This window comes from Monodon monoceros, unplaced genomic scaffold (genome assembly GCF_005190385.1).
Source record: "Monodon monoceros isolate NGI ecotype Baffin Bay Population unplaced genomic scaffold, NGI_Narwhal_1 Super_Scaffold_8, whole genome shotgun sequence".
Lineage (NCBI taxonomy): Eukaryota > Metazoa > Chordata > Mammalia > Artiodactyla > Monodontidae > Monodon > Monodon monoceros.
In genome coordinates, this window is record NW_021703785.1 from 45218749 (window position 1) to 45237698 (window position 18950).

The 18950-nt window shown below is 40.0% G+C and overlaps 1 protein-coding gene and 1 long non-coding RNA gene across 2 annotated transcripts in view; both read right to left on the reverse strand.

The window, feature by feature from the left end:
* Nucleotides 1–14950, reverse strand: part of PCDH17 (protocadherin 17) — a 101308-nt gene extending 86358 nt beyond the window's left edge. The window contains exon 1 of the mRNA XM_029210304.1: nt 11571–14950. Within this exon, the coding sequence (XP_029066137.1) occupies nt 11571–14141 (2571 nt within the window). The 5' untranslated portion in view covers nt 14142–14950. The remainder of the gene's footprint in view (nt 1–11570) is intronic.
* A 604-nt stretch (nt 14951–15554) lies between these two features.
* Nucleotides 15555–16613, reverse strand: LOC114887999. The gene is made up of 2 exons (XR_003791678.1): nt 16052–16613; nt 15555–15942 (listed from the first exon to the last, which is right to left on the reverse strand). It is a non-coding gene; the product is annotated as an uncharacterized LOC114887999 (long non-coding RNA).
* Between the last annotated feature and the right edge of the window lie 2337 nt (nt 16614–18950).

Consider the following 18950-nt stretch of genomic DNA (forward strand, 5'->3'; position numbering starts at 1 on the left):
TTTCATTACTTATTCTTGAATTAATTATTATGGATTGAACAACTTTGCAGGTTGTGGATGTATTTTAAATAACAATACTGAAATGGGAAAATACTGTTTACATGAACATGTAGTTTATGTTTCCCCAAAATGTGCACTGAAATTTCACATTACCTATGCAAGATAGATTCTGAAATTTCAAGAAAAGTTTCGTAAGTTGAGTTTGTATTACTACATACATTTGATAACTGCCCATGGTGATTTTCTTTTCCTGTCATCAAATGGCAAATTGCTGGTACCAAAGGGATTAAATCATAAGAAATACAAATAAATGTATTTGTCAACAAATACAAATAAATGTAATCAAAATTACTATTTACAGTTTATCTATAATTTCATTAAAATTCATATAGAAAATAAGTGTATACTTTATGCTCTCTATAAATATAATTATCTTAAAATTAATTAAAACATAGAAAAAAGGATCACATAAGTTTCTTAATTTACTAGAGCTGTGTGATTTTCAAAGCCTTAATATAACAACTGAATTGCATAGTTTCAATATTTTATTAACCATACCAAGGAACAGAACAAATGATGAAAGGTACTCTCTTACCAACACTATTTCTCTTGATACAATGTAAATATATTTATGGATATATATATGGATTAACATACACACGCATAAATATAAACACATTCTGAAAAGATTGTTGCTCATAATTGTGAACCTTGATCACCTGTTTTTTTTCCATGAATTGGTAATATTATCAATAGAACTGTATAGGAATTTTCATTGTAGTTATTAAAAAGGTAACAACTATAAATAAAAATTATCAAATAGGCCACCTTCAAATAGATTATTTAGCAACAGATCCTTATTTCAGCATGTTTCTGTATGTAATATCTTAGGTTTGACCTTAGTAATTTCTAATTCTGAATCCAAGCTCCTGCTCATATCTGATCAGTGATCACAAGACATTACAAATAATTCATATTTTAAGTGCCCACTATGCAATAGAAACCATGCTAGGTTCTCTAAACTATAACGACAAGCAAGGTGGATGTGGTCACTGTCCTCAAGCATTCTCCTATCTAGACTGCTTTGTGACAAATTAACTTTACTAATAAAGAGTTACAACACTGACCCAGAGATTTAAAACTGTTCAGACTTAATAACATTATTTTGTGTGTAGATCAATTAGATCTTTATTAAGAATAGGGACGCAGACATAGAGAATGGACGTGTGGACACAGCAGGGGGAAGGGAGGGTGGAATGAATTGGGAGATTGGGATTGATATATATACACTACCACGTGTAAAATAGATAGCTAGTGGGAACCTGCTGTATAGAGCAGGGAGCTCAGGTTTGTGCTCTGTGGTGACCTAGATGGGTGGGATGGTGGGGGAAGGGAGGTTCAAAGAGGGAGGGGATATATATATATATATACATATAGCTGATTCACTTTGTTGTACAGCAGAAACTAACACAGCATTATAAAGCAACTATACCCCAATTAAAAAGAAAAAAAAAAGAAGAGAGTTAACATATCACAATCAAAAGAAGGAATGAATGGAAATTGATAGAATGTTAAATCTCGTTAAATTGATAGAATGTTAAATGATATTGAGCTATCCAGCCTCAATATTTTTATTGTGGCCCTTTAAAATTCTTATGCATTAAGTAGCTTTAAGATCAAGCACAGAATTAAAATACTTCCATCCACTACTGTTGACTAGATATTATTTTATAGTTCAAAAGAGTGCACTTTTTGCCTGCTAGTCTAAGTCCTGCTTTCTCAACACTGCCAAATGGTCCTACTACCATTTACTTCAAACTTAACCAGACAACAGAGGAGTGCGATGGAAAATATTATCTACTCCTTTGCTGAGACGTTACATGTCAACTTTTCACCTAAGGCAAAATTTAATGGCTGACTTGTGGATCTTCATTTCTAGAGATTTACTATGGAAACACTGACATAACCTTTAACCAGAGCAAACAGAGCCACTCTAATAAGCAGGCAACACCAAACCTAAAAATGCACGAGGAACAGAAAGATCCTGGCAGGAATTAATCTGCCATTTTCACACATCTGCCCAAGGGAAGCATTGTAATTGCAAAAATTTACTCTAAGACTGCTGAGACTCATAGTAATTATGTTTCTTTTTTTAAATAGAAATAGCCACAGGTGGTAACAAATAGCGTTTTGAGATAGGGAACCGGGCATGCATTCTAACCCAAATAAATATGTAATTGCCTTAATTATAAAAAAAAAAAATCATGGAAAGTCTATTGCTCAAAATCAGAAAAAAAAATGTCTCCTTAAATGTATTTCCTGTCATTTAGTTTCTCCCAACTTAGCCATTTTGCTTCATTTGTTGGTATTGGCACATCTGATATCAGGGCCACACTGCAGAGTAGGCTTTTGTCAATAACCCTTATCTTGCCTGTGAGTGAGATTTGTTTAGCATAGTTCTCTTTTGTTTAGGATAGTTCTCTTATTTCCTGCCTTATTATTATCTAGGAATAAATAGTAGCTTTTCTAGAAGTTCAGGATCTTGAAATTTAGCTAATAATTACTATCCATGCATCTGCCAACACTAAAAGTGCAAGGTTATAAACTATTTTTTCAATATATGTGTTGTATTAAAGTATTTCCTATTTTTCATACAATATCTGCTCTCAGTCATCCTGTCTTTATCTACATTTAGGTTCATGCATTAGCACCAAAATATTTTCATAGTTCCTAAAATTACAAATGCATTCCACGCATATACCATGCCAAGTAAGAGTCAACTGTACCTCTAAAATTTCTCATTAATCAGAAATTTCTGATTTAATCAATGAAGATTAAAATAAGAGAGTAAGGGTTGGCTTAAAATAAAAAGAAAAAGCAATTCATTAATGTTACACAAGGTCATGAAAAGCTAAAATAATAATAAAAATAAAGAAATCAAGTGTCTTGCCTTCAAACTATGTGAAGGCAAGTTTGCATATAATCTTTAATTCTGTCTTAATGGGAATGTTAGTAATGATAGATGGCTGATTTCTCTTTCATTTTGCATGAATTATAACTCCTCTTATTCACATTCTTAATTCAATAAGTTAATTTTGGAGAAACTATTTTTAAATAGATGCAAAACTGCTAAAGCAAAATAGAGAGAATTTTGTGCCTCAAGAAGACACAGTAATAGAATTCACCAATATTTAGATAATCTTTTGGGTTTTTGCTGATAGAACTATTGAAATCAAAGCTAATTATTTTTCAAATTTCAAAATTTCAGAAAACTTTTATGCCTCATATTTATATAAAGATGTATCACTAAGCAATTATCAAGTTTGAAATGGAAAATATCCCGTTTTAAAGTTAAGTCCTGTTTTTCCAAATACTAAAGGATAACATTTTTTCTTAGTAAGTTTTGCTAAGATTTTAAACATATTATTTCTCAAGCATTCTAACTTCTTACTGTTACCTCATCTACTGAAATGGGGACATCAGTAAAAGTGCATTTTGGTCACTTTACACTGTGGTTAGATAATCCTTCTCATGGTAATTATAGGTGAACTGCCTTTATAAGTATCAGCTCTGTATATGCAATTGCTCTGGTGTTGTGGAAAAATAACAAAAGTCTACCAAATATGCAGTCCTAAAATAATCTCAGTATATTCTGGTAAAATATTCTGTGGTAAATGAAGTGAAGAGCTTTCAGCAAAGGTATTTATATTGGGGTCTGTGAAGAGAAAAGGAATTAATATATCTTAAGAATGAAAACTATAATTTTAGGTTTCAAAACTGATACAAGTGTTTGTACTGCAAATAAATAAAAATTTAAGAATTTTTCTAAGACATTGTCTAAAATTGGATTATAAAAATAAAAAAAGAAGTTTTGACCCTGTGAACATGTCTGCCTACAATAAAATACTTGTGTTTCTGCTTTATAAAAGAAAGATATCAAAATTTAGGATATATGTGTATATTTCAATTTGAGTTTTATTGAATTGGAGGACATAAAAATTCTGGGTATAAGTCCAACCCAATCATTGCTTAGCAATGATTATTAAGGATTCAGGTAGAAATATTGTAAAGAAGTATACCAATTGATGACTTATGCTTAAATTACATTTTTAAAAAGTTACCACTAAATGAAGCTGAAGAAAACATACCTAAGCACCACAGTTGTTGGAAAGAAATTAGTTGAGTCATCTAAGTTAAATCTGTTATTTAAACATATATATGCCATCAAAATAGCATTAGAAAGTTTGAGAACATAAAGTCATTGCCTACATTAAGTACTAATATAATTTACAAACATGTATCTAGTGGTTCTTAAAAACAGTATATACCTACAAAACAATTATGAATATATAGCTTTGAAAACTTGAAATAGACTTTTAATGCTCACACTTTCATATTTTACAAAGGTTGCTTTTAGCTGATAAAGGAAGTAAACAAGAAACTGTCTTTTAAATGGTCCCTTTAATGTGTGCCACTAATTAAAAATCAATCAAAAACATTAAAAGTCTAAAAGACAATAAATATTGTTCAGACAGGGTGTATTCTACCAAACAGAAGCTTACAAGATAATAGTCATCTTTACTTTGCCCATTTTTCATTCAACACAAATATGGTTCATGACCATTTCATCAAATAGAAACATAAAGAAAATAACTCATTTTTAAATATTTCATAATGTCTGAAATAAAATGCATTTCTAATACCATTAAATTATTTTAATATATTCCTTTCCCCTAATCAGACCAAAGTCTATTTATGTAGATTAGTTACATCTAAAGTCTAATTTATCCAACCTGTATTTATCCTTTGATCACAAAGCTTGTTAACTTAAATGGTCTTTTATTGTTATGATTCGTTTTCCCATAATTATGCTGCTTAACTGCCTTATTTTTTGAATAAATATATGCAAACGTGCCAATCATATTTAGTACATTTATGCTAGATGCTCAATGAACTGTAAGAGTCATTTCAATACAATAAAGCTCCCTGGAATATATCCAGGGCAGAGCCTCCGAATACCAGTAATCAGAATGTCACTAGGACCAGAACAAATAGAAGTGTGTCACATGTATATCAATAGATTTTCTCAAACACTGTCTGAAACCAATTTTACAGTCTATCACTGGAAGACCATGGGGCACACAAGTGAAAAATGCCACCTACACTGCCACAACTTTGCATTTGTATTTTGTTACATTTTTTTTTGCTTTACCTTAAAAATATTGAATTTATACTTCTGCAGTAGCAAGGAGGTGAGAGCAGGCTTCTGCATAGTCACGGTAGGGAATGTTGATGTCATTAAGGACTCCTTTATTATAGATTCTTTATTTCAGGAGACCAAAGGAAAGCAATATATCACCATCAAAGCTACTGGTGAAAGCTATGACTAACTGTAAAATACTGTGTGCCACTGAAGGAAATTCTTGTCAGCGTCTCCTCTTCTAAACTGGTTGACAATAAATTAGTGTAGGTCTGATGAAGATTTAAAAGTGTTTTGTAGGTGGGTGGCAGAAGTCACACTATCTTCAAATTGATAGGCAAAATTACCTTGACGCTATTCTCTAACAAATATGGAGTCATTGATTGAAGGAATTCAATAGAAAAAAAAAATTCCCTAATGGCTTTACTAAAATATGGCTTTAAGATAATGCCCTGTGGGATTTATTAAACAGAAGCATCACTGAAGGGAACACATTCTGGAGCAATGACTAATATCATAATTAGCAGGTGCATCTGTAAGAACTGAGTGTATTGCAAGGCTTCTCAGCATAGGGGTGTTAAGCTTCACTTCCCGACTGGCATGAACCCAGTTCTAGTGGCTTCACCTTCGTCCTGTTGTTTCATCATCAGACTCCCAGCATATATTCTCACAGTGCCTCCAGCCATCCCACCATCCTCACCAAAGAATCAGAAACTTGCATGATTTTTTTTTTTCTCTTAATCTACATAAACTCCAACCTATTGTTCACTGAAGACCAGGTGTTCCTTAATTGCTCTGGAATAACTAGCTCTACTTTAAGGAACTTCAAAATGTTTGAAGCTTTAAAACAGTGAGTCATCAAGTTTTAAAATATTTTCAAAGAAAAATAAAGGTTTGAGTTCATCCTTAATAAGAGGAGAACTACCTTTGAACTAAAAAAGTATAAAAATAGGCTAATATTTGTGCTTGAGTATTTATGTATATTATACTGAAAATATAAAGGCATATATATATACATATACGCATATGTTAATTTTGCCAGGAAGTTTGATTCCTCACATTTTCATAAATATGGGCAGAGATGACCTTCACTGCAGTAAATGCATGTAAACCTTTATTAATATTAAAATTTTTTAAATATTTTCTTAATTTACATCTTTTATAGGTATATTTTTACTGCATTATATTACAAAAGCAGCAATAACAGTGTAAAATTTGAAACCTGACAATGGTAGTGAAACACGATAAAGTATAAACACTGTATTTTTCAACAATATTAAATATTTATCTGGAGATTTTTAAGGAGTTTTTCTTTTAAAACATGTATATTTCTTATTCCTTTAGGGGATGATATTTGGGACTCTTTTAAGAATAATTCATTTATTTTAGCCTCATATATAAATGTGTATCTGTGTACCATAAAACAGTGAATAATATGCATTATAATATCAACTTTATAAAGAAAAGTTTCTAGAAAATATGTTTTTAGTTTATTTTTTGCGTGCGGCTTGATCAATATAGTTATAGGCAATAGGTAATGTTTTAGAACACGTACAATTTTTTTCTTGACTAGAAAATATGTTCAAGAAGCTGAGATAGGAATTTTAGGGCATACTTTTCTATGATCTGATATTTTTCATGATCGCACACAGCCTTAAATTACGTGATGAGGCCAAGAATAAAACTTCAAAGTCATACGTGCAGATTTCTATATGACAATATTTATTGATATTATAAAATTCAGTCATAGAATTCAAGTAAAATTATAGAACTCACTAAAAGACCTTAAGTAAAATTAAAAATCATCTTACTCTTACATTTTTAAAAGACTGATAAGAATGTAAGGATAAGACTGTAAGGATGATAAAGTACTACCTAGCTAATATTTTGAGAATTGTATTGAAAACTAAAAACTAATCGGTAAAGAAGTTAATACCTCATGAGTAGTTAGATCAACTAATATTAAAAATGAGATTCTCAGGTTTCTAATTCATATAGTAAAAAAGTTATGTGTTTTGTGTTTTCATATTATTATAAAATAGAGAAATGTACAGAGATTTACGTTGAAGCTGAGATTTTCATGGGTGCACACAAAACTAAGAATAAAAATAATATATTAAGAATGATTATAATAATTTGGATTTTAAACTCTTCTCCAAAGAAACTCAAACCACTTTAATCGTTGTCTTTTTAGTTAAACTTGCTTCCACTTTATTTGTGCTACTTTTAATATATGGTAAAACAGAAATATATGTTTTATGATTGTGTACTCATGTTAATTTGAAGTAGAAATTAATCCTATCTTTTAAAAAACTTTAAAAAAAAAGAAAAGTGGACAAGATAGTACTAGAGGCATGCAGTAAGAAAGGGCTATCCCTTTCCTTCTCAGCCCACCAAACCCCTAGAAATAGAGACGTATATCAAGTTTATGGAAATAAATGCATGTAATTGATCAAACTGTGCCGTATTGGAATAACACTGTAAAAACTCTTTAAAATCGTAAATGAAAAAATTGTTCACACACTTTGTGCTTGTTACTGAAATCACTAACATACTAGAGTATGAATTTTTGAAGATCAAGGCCTTGAAAACTCATCTGAGTCTCAAGCCAAGAATCTCTTGTATTAGAGAAGTAGTAACAAGGCAGACAATGGTTAATGTTGCTAGGAAAGACTTTTTCTTTCACCTTTTCATTCTAAAATACTGAGTTTATTGTCTACAGTATGATACTTTAGCCCTCTATTCCTCAATCTCATTTTTATATATCTGTATTGATTATAAGTGTTTAATTTGCTTTTATTGAAAAGGCCATCCAGTTGTATCAAAAGGATTTCCTCTTCCAGCATAAAAAATCTAAAGTCAACCAAAATGTGAATCTTTTAAAACTGAACTGTAAAACACTGTGTAAGAATGTATACCTTTTAAAAATGTATTTCAATAGATCTTATTCTGCTGGCTCAATATATTTTCTTCTATGACAGCATATTAAAATGACTACATTTTACGTGCTACCAAAAAAAATCTGAAAATACAGATGTTCCAACAAAACTGGAAATTTCTCCCACCAGTGAGAAGTCCCCAGCCTCCTCCCTCTTCGCAGCATGACCTTCATTGAAAACACCTGTTGAAAAGTTACCCCGGGACAAATAATTCTTGATAAACCACGATTAGCAGTTACTCGTGACAATTAGTAATGACCTCTACTTGATTTCAGATTCTCATATTAACCTATGAAATAATTCACATGGAAATTGCTCCTATGAAGAGTGCTTTTATAAATTTGCTTAATAATATGTTTGCCTTACCTATCACAAAATCTGTGTTCCTATTTTTCACAAATCACTTTTGTAGCTTTAAAATAAATAAAATATCTCATTATAACAATGCTACATTATGATTCACACCACTGAGGATATTTTAATCACTAGTCAATTGTTTAAACACTTCATAGACTGACTTTACTTGGACTGAGAAACTTGAAGAAAATCTGCCATAAAATACTTTCTCCTGAACCACTGTTTCTACACCAGTTTACATGACTGTTCTGTACCCATTTTCAATAAAAATACTCTTATGCTCCCAAACCTATATATCTTAATCTTAAAATTTTAGACCCTGCGATTCACACAAAATCTTTTGAGAAATTTGAACTTGAGCTGTAACATGAGTCTTTTAAGTCCTAAAGTTCCTGTTTCATATCACTACTCTTTACCATTATATCTCAAAACAATTATGATATTATTTTCATTCCATCAATAGAAATACTCTGGGAATATTCTAAACAGCACCCAAGATGCTGGAAAATAAAGATAAACCAGACCTAGTAGCTGCCAGCCCAGTTGCACTGTGAATTAAAATTCTTCCTTCAGAAATATACACGAGATTAATAGTGTGTTTCCTCAGCAGGCTGTGTTAAATAAACACATGCTAATAAATGCACTTGAAACAAGAATATGGGATACCTGAACACTTTAATTTGGGCATGTCACGTCAACACAAAGTGCAGCACACTAGTTAAAAAAAAAGAAAGACAGCAAGGTCACTGTAGTCAGCTTACTCTTTTCTCCATAATAGGCACTGAGAAAAACCTGACACATTTAAAAGGAAATTAACATACTAGGAATTTAAAAGGCATCCCTTATAGGACAACAAAAATTCAATAAAAAAAAAAAGAGCCTGTTTTAACATTTTATATTGAGGATATTTTCAGGGCAGAAGCAATATGGGCAACTGAGCCACTATGGAAACAATTTCAAGAACTTAAATTTATTTTCTGTGTCTTTATGGCATGAATTAAGATTCCAGAAGAAAGGGAATAGCAAGGAAGTTTGTCTCCTTTGTTTGCTGTTTAAACTCTCTCTCCCTGTGTGTGTGTGTGTGTGTGTGTGTGTGTGTGTGTGTGTGTGAGATTTGCTTTGGCTCAAGTTTTACTGCTAATGAGAGGAATCATCATCATCCATCCCTTGGGCAATGACCAGCTTCAAGAACAGTAAGGTGTAAACACTGTATAGGGACCCCTGTCCCTCAAAACCTCCTGGATACTTCTATCCAACATTGTTCCTCACTAATCTGACCAGGATTCAGGCTTGCTGAGAATTCTACTGCACAAACTTCATTTTTACTGGACCCTAAATAAGAATTCAACTCATAGTACTTGAAGTGAAAGATTAAGCATTAACCTTCTGTGATATCTTTTTAACTGTCAATGGTAAAAATATAAGAAAGGTATATAACAAATGTGTATTTATAAAATGACTGCAAAAGATCTATATATATATATATTTAACATATATCCCTCTAAATAAATTATCATAAATACCAGTTTTACACACTCATAGACTTTCATAGAAACTACAGTTTTTATGGGAGGAATATCTTGTTCAGTTTTATATAGATCTCCAAAAATTCATGATTACTGGTGTGTAGTAAACACTGTAAAAAGTGTGATTTAATACTACAGTGGATATTCTAGTATTCGGTAGCGTCAAGTACGAGTCTGTTTTACAAGGACGTTAACCTATTATAAGAAAATGTTCTACTGATTTTTAGTATTTGTTACACTTATGTTAAAAAGTATAAGATTATGAAATCGTACTACTCTGTTTCAATAATAAAAACAGTATTTACTTTTTCAAAGCACAAAACTGTGAACAAATTATTTTCATTTGTCCCAGACTAATCTTCCTCCCAAAATGTCACTTTTAGTTAAACTCAATTTTGTATTTCAAGTATTGTTCATCCAGAGTAATTTGTAGCAACATGCATTCATAATAAGCAAGAATTAAGTTTTTTTCATAACACAACTCAGTATGTGGAGAAAAGAAACTAGGTAGTAACTAGACACAGTATAGTCACCTGCTGTTGTTAGAGTTTAGTGTCCATGCTGGGTCAGTTTTTTTCATATGCCAATAACCTTAAATTATACTATCTAATATATATTAAATATCACCTAGATATACTGAAAATAGTATGCAAACTAAATGCATCCTTGAATTCTTTTTGGCACAAGTGTCTTTAGTGCAACTTTGCCTCCTGTTTTCAACAGCACAGAGTGAGCACACCCCTCTAGTGTACTCTGTTCATCCCTCAATGACTCCAAGGAAGAACACCAGGAAAAAAAATCACAGGACAAAATAAATATAAACTTTTCATAGATAGATACTAGTCATTATCCAGAGCCTATATTTTTTCAAACTTTTGAAAGATCTTCAGAGCATAATTCACAGTTCCAAACCTTAAGCTACACTAATGCATTGTGCTACAGTTTCAGCTGAAGAATAAATGAGATCCATGAGCACTTTTAAATATAAAACACTTTTTAAATATAAAAACTGATATTTTTCCGGGAGTGGGGAGTGAAACCTTATATCAAGTTCATTCAGGCTCTGGAATTCTGACCGGTTGCTATGTTGTGCTTCAGGTAATTTACTTCTTAATATTGGGGTATATATTTCTTTCTTTTGCCATCAGATTTTTTTTTAATGAAATAAAAGAAAATTAAAGTCAATTAACTGAAACAATTTTTTTCTCTCTCTAGTAATCCTCTGTTGTGGAGAGAAATGTAGACCAACAAATAAAGTAAAATAAACTATGAAATACTGAACCCTGGTAACATTTTAAAACCTATAAAAATAAACTTTAAAAATGCAAAAATAAGACATTTACATCTTGTAGATTTTTGACTATTTACATGGGAGGAGTTATGTATAGAATATGTTGTACACGCGGTGGCAAAAGTGTAAATCCTTTTCATTTAAAAAAGTTCCCTGCTCACTGCTACTAGCAGTGTGGCTAGTCCTGTTCCAAAGGTTTCAGGACAGCTCCAAACCCAGCAAAATGTAAAGTCCCAGTTATGCTAAGAGTCTCCTACCTGAATTATGGACATCCGAGTGGCCGGGGTCTCGCTCGCATTAGTCCCTTGTCCGGTGAAGCTGGTGTGGCAGCCCGCGTGTCCCTGAGGGACAGTCAGGTTGTTGGAGGACGGTTTGAGATACATCACCTCCGACCGGGGCGAGCTGAGGGGCAGGCGGGTCTGGTAGTCGAAGTACATGGGGGAGGTAGCCAGGGAGGGGCTGCTCACCACGTTCATGACGTTCATGGCGTTCCTCTCTTCCACCTCGCTCTGTACCAGCATGATATCATTTTTGTTGATCTTCTTTTTCTTGCCCTTGCCCCCGCCCAGCTGCGGGTGGCTGTACTCTGCGATGCGGCAGTTGTAAGTGCGGATCTCCTTGTTCTCGCGCTTGCACTTGACGGCGATGGTTATCATGGCCGCTAGGAGGATGATGGAGATAGTGCTCAGAGTCACTATGAGCGGCAGCGACATGTCCCAGTGGTGCTGCTCGCCGTTCACCCGGGGAACCCCCTCGGGCAAAGAGCCGCTCACCGAGCGGATGATGAGCTTGGCCACCGCCGACAGAGTGGGCTTGCCGTGGTCAGTCACCTTCACTACCAGCTCCACCACCGGCGTCACGTCCTCCCAGAAAGGGTGCAGCGTGCGGATCTCGCCGCTGGATGGATCGATTTCAAACAGGTGGTCGTCGTTACCGTCTACGATCTCGTAGGTGAGGCGTCCGCTCTCGCCGAAGTCGCTGTCAAGGGCGCGTACGGTGCTCACCAGGTAGCCTAGCCCGGCGTTGCGCGGCACCTGCAGTTCAGCCGTGTCGTTCTGCAACGTTGGCAGCACGATCACCGGAGCGTTGTCATTCACGTCTAGCACTGTTACCCTCACAGTGGCGTTGCTCTCCAAGTGCGCGGGCGCCCCGGAGTCCTTAGCAAGCACCTTGAACTCAAAAGCCTTGGTCTGCTCGTAGTTAAAGGAGCGCAGGGCGTAGATGGCCCCGTTGGTGGGGTTCACAGACACATAGGTGTAGATGGACACGTCGCCGATGTGCGAGGGCAGGATGGAGTAGGACACTGTGCCGTTTTGGCCCAGGTCAGGGTCCTGGGCAAGCACCGAGCCCAGGTACTCTCCTGGGATGTTGTTCTCGTGCACCTGCAGCACGTAGAGTCCCTTGGTGAAGCGAGGCGGGTTGTCATTCTCGTCCAGAATCTTGACGGCGAACGACTTGGTGGAGTTGAGTGGAGGCGAGCCCCCGTCCCGTGCCACGATTGTCACGTTGTACTCGTCCTGTGTCTCGCGGTCCAACGGGCGGTCAGTCACCACCGTGTAGAAGTTGTCGTAGTTCTCCTCAAGTTTGAAGGGCACGGAACCGCCCGGCCCGCCCAGGCCGCCGCCGCCGCCCGCCCCTCCTCCGCCCAGGACCCTGCACTGCAGCTGCCCGTTCTTGCCCGAGTCTCGGTCAGTGACCCGCACCAGAGCGATGACGGTGCCGGGCGGAGCGGCCTCGCTCAGCGCCCCCTGGCGCACGGAGACAAAACCAATGGACGGAGCGTTGTCATTGCGGTCGATGAGCTTGACAGTGACCTTGCAGTGGGCCGGGATGGGGTTGGGACCCAGGTCTCGGGCCTGCACGTCGATCTCCAGCATCCCATTCTCCTCATAGTCGAGGTTGCCCTTGACACGGATCAGGCCGGTCTTGGGGTCGATGGAGAAGAGCTCCCGCACGCGGTCGGGCACATAGCTGCTGAAAGAGTAGAGCACTTCGCCGTTGGGACCCTCGTCGGCGTCGGTGGCATTCAGATCAATGACCACGGTGCCCAGCGGGGCGTTCTCGGGCAACTCCACCAGGTAGGACGGCGCCTCAAAGACGGGGCTGTTGTCGTTAGAGTCAATCACCTTCACGTTGATCTGCACGGTGGCCGAGCGCGGCGGCTCGCCGCCATCCAGAGCGGTCAGCACGAGCGTGTGGTGGTTCTGCTGCTCGCGGTCCAGGGCCTTCTGGATAACCAGCTCTGGGAACTTGGTGCCGTCGCCGCGGGACTTGACGTCCAGCGCGAAGAGGCCGTGATCGTCGCGCGTAAGCAGGTAGGTGCGGAGCCCGTTCTCGCCCGCGTCGGGGTCATGCGCACTGGTGAGGGGGAAGCGAGTGCCGGGGGCCGCGTTCTCTGAGATGTCCATCTCAATCTGGTCCGACGGGAAGGAGGGAGCATTGTCGTTGATGTCCTGGATCTCTACCTTGATCATGCAGATCTCCTTGTCGTTGGCAAACACCTCGAGGGACAGCTGGCACTTGGCGTTGTGGCGGCACAGGGACTCGCGGTCGATGCGCTGCTTCGTGTAGAGGAGTCCGCTGTCGGCTTCCACGTCCAGCAGGTGCGGCGCCGAGTTCTCCAGCACCCGGTAGCTACCCGACTTGCTTCGCCCGCCGCCACCGCCGCCTCGCTCTGCGGGCGGAAGCCCCGGCTGCAGTCGAGCATCCTTGCCGATGTTGCCGATCACCGTGCCGGCCCCTTGCTCCTCGGGCACGGAGTAGTTCAGGTTTTTGAGCGTCAGGGCAGGGGCCCATAGGAGGAAACAGCAGCAGATGGAAAGGTACATCCCAGACCGGTGGGGTGCTGTCAGGAGCAGCCGGACTGGAGGGGCGAGTGGATGGGTGCGCGCCAGCTTGGGGCCCAGGCGCAGCGTGCGACCCCGATCCAAGCCACAAGTCTATGGATCCTTCCTTCCTTCCGCTCCCGGGCTGCGGCACCCGGCGGTCTCTATTCCGCTCAAGTTCCCTGAACCTGTTGATCTACAGCATCCGCACTGGGCGAGAAGCAGCGGTGCAGCAGAGCTGCAGGGGCACTGAGCAAGGCGGCGGCTCCCTGCAGCTGGGGGCGAGCCCGGAGCCTTGTCTCTCCCGCCCGGACTTCGGGCAACTCAAACTTGAGCGATGAGACCAGCGATAAGAAAGAAATCGCGTTTGGGAAGGATGATAATGAGCTAAAGGATCCGTAGGTTTTCCTCGCTCCCGCTAGGGCGCTGCAAATCCACTCCAGCTTTTTGCCTCCGGAATACTCTTCACATCGGGTGGGGGAGGGAGCGGGGAGGTGTGTCGCTAGGCAGATCAGAAAGTGAAATCCTTACTTGTTTCTCCTCTCTTGTGATGAAATTGTTGGGGTTGAGGAACAACGAAGAGACAGTCAGATATATTTGAAGCTTCAAAATAGCCAGAGCCCTGTGAATTGTCTGCTTGCTTCGCGGGTTGGTCTGTTTTCAGGCGGTGTTTTGCTGCATTTAGAGATCTAATCTTGCATTGCTGGCTGAGGAAGCGGTGGCGGCAGACTGCATCTCCCAGCCAAGGATATATATTTTTTTCCTCTCTCTCTCTCTCCTTTCCGAGCAGCCAAAGGGAGGGGAGGAAATGCAGCGCAAAGAACTAGTGTCCCGATTTGTAGTTTCCTCCCTCCACGAGGCTCCTCCCTCTCTTCCTCGGAAAAGGCTCTTCCCCAAGTCAAGAAAGCCACAGCCTGATCAGCATTTGCGGTTTGAGTCTACTGGGAGGGGAAAAAACGTATAGATGTATCTCCGCCTCTGTTGGTAGAACACACTCTAATTTCTCTACGCTGAGCCAGTAGCCGCCGCTACCATCCCATTCTCTCCCCACAATCAAGGACTTCTCTCGATGCAGTTTAATTCCAGTTTGCTTTTCTTCCCAGGCGAAAGGAAATCAACAGGCAACTCATGGTTGGATGTGCAGATTTGAAGGGGAAGGGAGAGGCGGAATAAAAAAGAAGGGGGAGTCACCCTCCCAGTCCTCGCACACACACTCTCCCTGTCTCTCGCTAGAAGGAAAACAGTCTCTGCATTCACAGGGCTGGGCTGTCAAGTGCCTCTCTTTTCTTTCTATTCAGCATCTCCTTCCAATGGCCCTGCCTCCCAGGTCTCTTCATCTAGAAAGGAAAACCTTGGCGAGGAATAAAAGTGGTGAATATTTGAAGCGAATAAAGTGCGGGCTTTTTTTTTTTCTTTCTTCAATTTTTTCTATAGTAGGAGGAGTGGGCTGGATGAAAGGAACGCATCAAGGTTTGGCGTGATGCATTCTGCAGTCTCGCTCTCGCAGTCTCTCTGGGCGACTAGCGAGGGCAGCGGGCGAGGAGCTGCGGCCGTGGCGGTCCAGCCAGGGGAGCCCTCCCCGGGTAGCTACCGCCCAGGGGATGCTAGGCACGGGTCTGTCTACACACTATTTCGGGTTGTCGAGGCGCCTCGACAAACGGGAATGACACATCCAGAAATGCAGGTGTTCCGATCTGCCGGATGAGTCAGAAGTAGCGGAACGAATCGTATTCACTCTCGCCTCATGGTCCTCCCTTCACAGACATTAGTTGTGGCTTCTTCCTAACGCTTTCTCTGACTCACTCTACAGAAAGAAAAGCCAGATTCATGTTTTGGAGAAAAAGAAAAAGCGAGAGAAAGGGAGGGAAGGAAGGAAGGAGGTGAAGCTGAATCCAGCAGCACTTTTACTCTACCTCTTTCTGCCGGAGTCCGAGGCTCTGGATAGCAAGGCGTCTGTTTTGCAAGGTGTATTTATTTAAAAACAAAAACAAAACAAAACAACGACAAAAAAACCTTCCCTTTTTGTTAGGCGTAAGGAACCCCCAAATCTTTCAGAGTCTTGGGGGAAAAAAAAGAAAAAAAAATTCTGGATTACAGTGACTGTTCACAGATTAGCCCCGCATCATATTTCACGATTTTCCTCTCAATGTTCTCTATTCACAAAGTCCAACACCGGTGTGCGTAGTTAATTGTGCAGTCCGTTGTGGAGGTTTTTGCTTTTTTGTGTTTTTTTTGGGGGGGTCTTCCTTTTTTGTCACGGGTGGTCTCTCAGTCTGGTGCCTGTCACGATCAGCTCACAGCCTGCGAAAGACGTGCAGATTTCAAAGCAAATATATCCATCTCCGCAAGCAAAGCATCGGTGGAAATGAAAGGTGAAAATTCAACAGTTGGAGTAGCGTCTCCCCAGCCGCCCTCCGCGCTGCCGCATCCGCGGGGCTCGCAGTCCCTGCTTTCTCCCCAGCGTCTCTTGCTGACTGAGTCTATTCACCTCACGCCGCCGCTTAAACATTGATACTGATTTCCTGCCAGCCAATCCGCGCGAGGAGCAAGGCTCTGCCTCCTCGGCCCGCGCCCAATGGAAGGAGGAGGAGAGACTGGTGGGGGCGGAGCCCGGAGCCTCAGAGCTTCAGAGCCATTGATTAGATCAGTTACGTGGGAGACCAGCCGGGCTAGCCGAGCCCCGTGTGTCCTGTGGCGGCTTTGCCCAGGGCCTCGCCGCAGGGTCTCCTGAGTCTTTAACTACCGGGAGAAACGCCTCCACCGTCTTCCTCTGGAAAAGAGAGAATTAAAAAAAAAAAAAAAAAGTCTGGCAGCGATTTATTTATTGTTTTATCCGGTGTACACGGAAACCGGAATCGCAGCGAGCTTGCAGAATAGGGTAGCTGCGGTTTTCCTGATAGGTTTCTGTATACACACACACACACACACACACACACACACAGACGCGCGCACCATACACTCATTCACACCAAGGGAGGCGCAGATCTTCTGCCTGCGCATGGACCCATCTAAATGAGGTGCAGAGGGATGTGTGTGTATGTACGTGGGGTGTGTGTGTGTTTCTGAGGCGGGGTGTGTGTGTGTATTTCAGTGAGTGTGTGTAAATGCGAGGGCTAGCGCGCCCGCTTCTGCCCCGCGCTAGTGCCAACACACCGCGAGCAACAGCAATCAATATGTAACTTTCTTTATCCTCGGAGAAAAATCAGCTGTCCCCAGGCACCGCGGCAAGGGAAGTCACTTGATTATATAGTGTATCAGAAGAAAGCAAAAGCCCAGTGAAAGAGAGACCGTGTCTCCCCAGAGGAAAAGCGCCTCTCCTCTAAGGAGAAAGGCTTACGGTCAATTAAAGCTTTGTAGCTTGTTAAAACTCAAATCTGGCTAAATAATACTTAGAGCTTTACCGTTTTCAGTCTCCAGCATTCTCAGCCCAGATTTAAAGTAAAGCGGACATCCATACACGCACTCATAATAGTTCTCGAGGGGTTTTGTTTACCTCGACCTTATTATTAAAGGTCCATATGGAAATTTGAATGTTATATCCTTAAGACAAAATAAGTGTTGATGACCACGTTTGCCAAAGCTTCTTTGCGTAGAAACTGAACCATAACCGTGAAGACCGATCAGTGGGAGATCTGTTAAGATTCATCCTTTCTAACTTGGTAGTTACTGATAATGCACCTTAATAAAGAAAGAAAAAAAAAGATTTATGCTTTCTAAGTAATACCACTACCACCACACGCACACACACACTCACGCACACACATACACACAAAGAGAGAGAGAGAGAGAGAGAGAGAGACTCCTGATTCATCTACTTCTTCTGCAGTTCTTAATCTCAGAGATTCTTTCTCCCCAAACTATTATCACAAACATCCACAAGTGATGACTGCTTTGTTCGTGATCCAGCCGTTCTGGGAAAGAACGCCAAAGAAAATTGAAGCATTGAAATAGAAAAGGTGAGTGTTTTGATTGCTAGAGTATTGATCGCAATTCATAAATACTGAAGTAAAGTTGCCATTTATAACTTGTGAATGACTAACGTATAAGTCTGTAACATAAATCATTCAAAATTCAAAGAAAATCAAATCCAGACCAATTACAAGAAAGTTCTGATGATTGCTGTTGGGATAATTGCTTAAAGATTCAGGTAAAGGAGCTATTTATTTCCCAGAGGATTCAATGAGATAACCTACAGTCTGAATTTGCAGTGTGATCTGGATCCAAAATTCGCCACTCCCTTAAGAGACTATCTTTAACAGTTTAAAAATTCAAAGAAGTGCTCTTTACAGCCAGACCTTCAAATCCTAAACTGTCTTTATATTTTTTTAAATAGTTTGTCATGCACATACTTTTGCTAAACAGGGGAGCTACAGCTTTGTTGACATCTGGATTATTTTGCTGAGTGGGTGCCTAACCGCACCGTCGCATGAAACCTCACCGTTACATTTCTCGGGAAGGGGTTAGTATCTCTGTTCTAATGCATGTACCTTGAAATCTGAAGTGTAGAGGCTTTAAAAGCAGCCGTTAACTTAAATCAAGAGTAGAGAATGCACACTCATTTTTAATCATTACTTTTAAATTTTTAAAATTTATTTTTGGCTCTGTTGCGTCTTCGTTGCTGCGCGTGGGCTTTCTCTAGTTGCGGGAGCAGGGGCTTCTCATTGCGGTAGCTTCTCCTGCAGAGCACGGGCTCTAGGCCCTCGGGCTTCAGTAGCTGTGGCACACGGGCTCAGTAGTTGTGGCGTACAGACTTAGCTGCTCCGCGGCATGTGGGATCTTCCTGGATGAGGGCTGGAACCCGTGTCCCCTGCA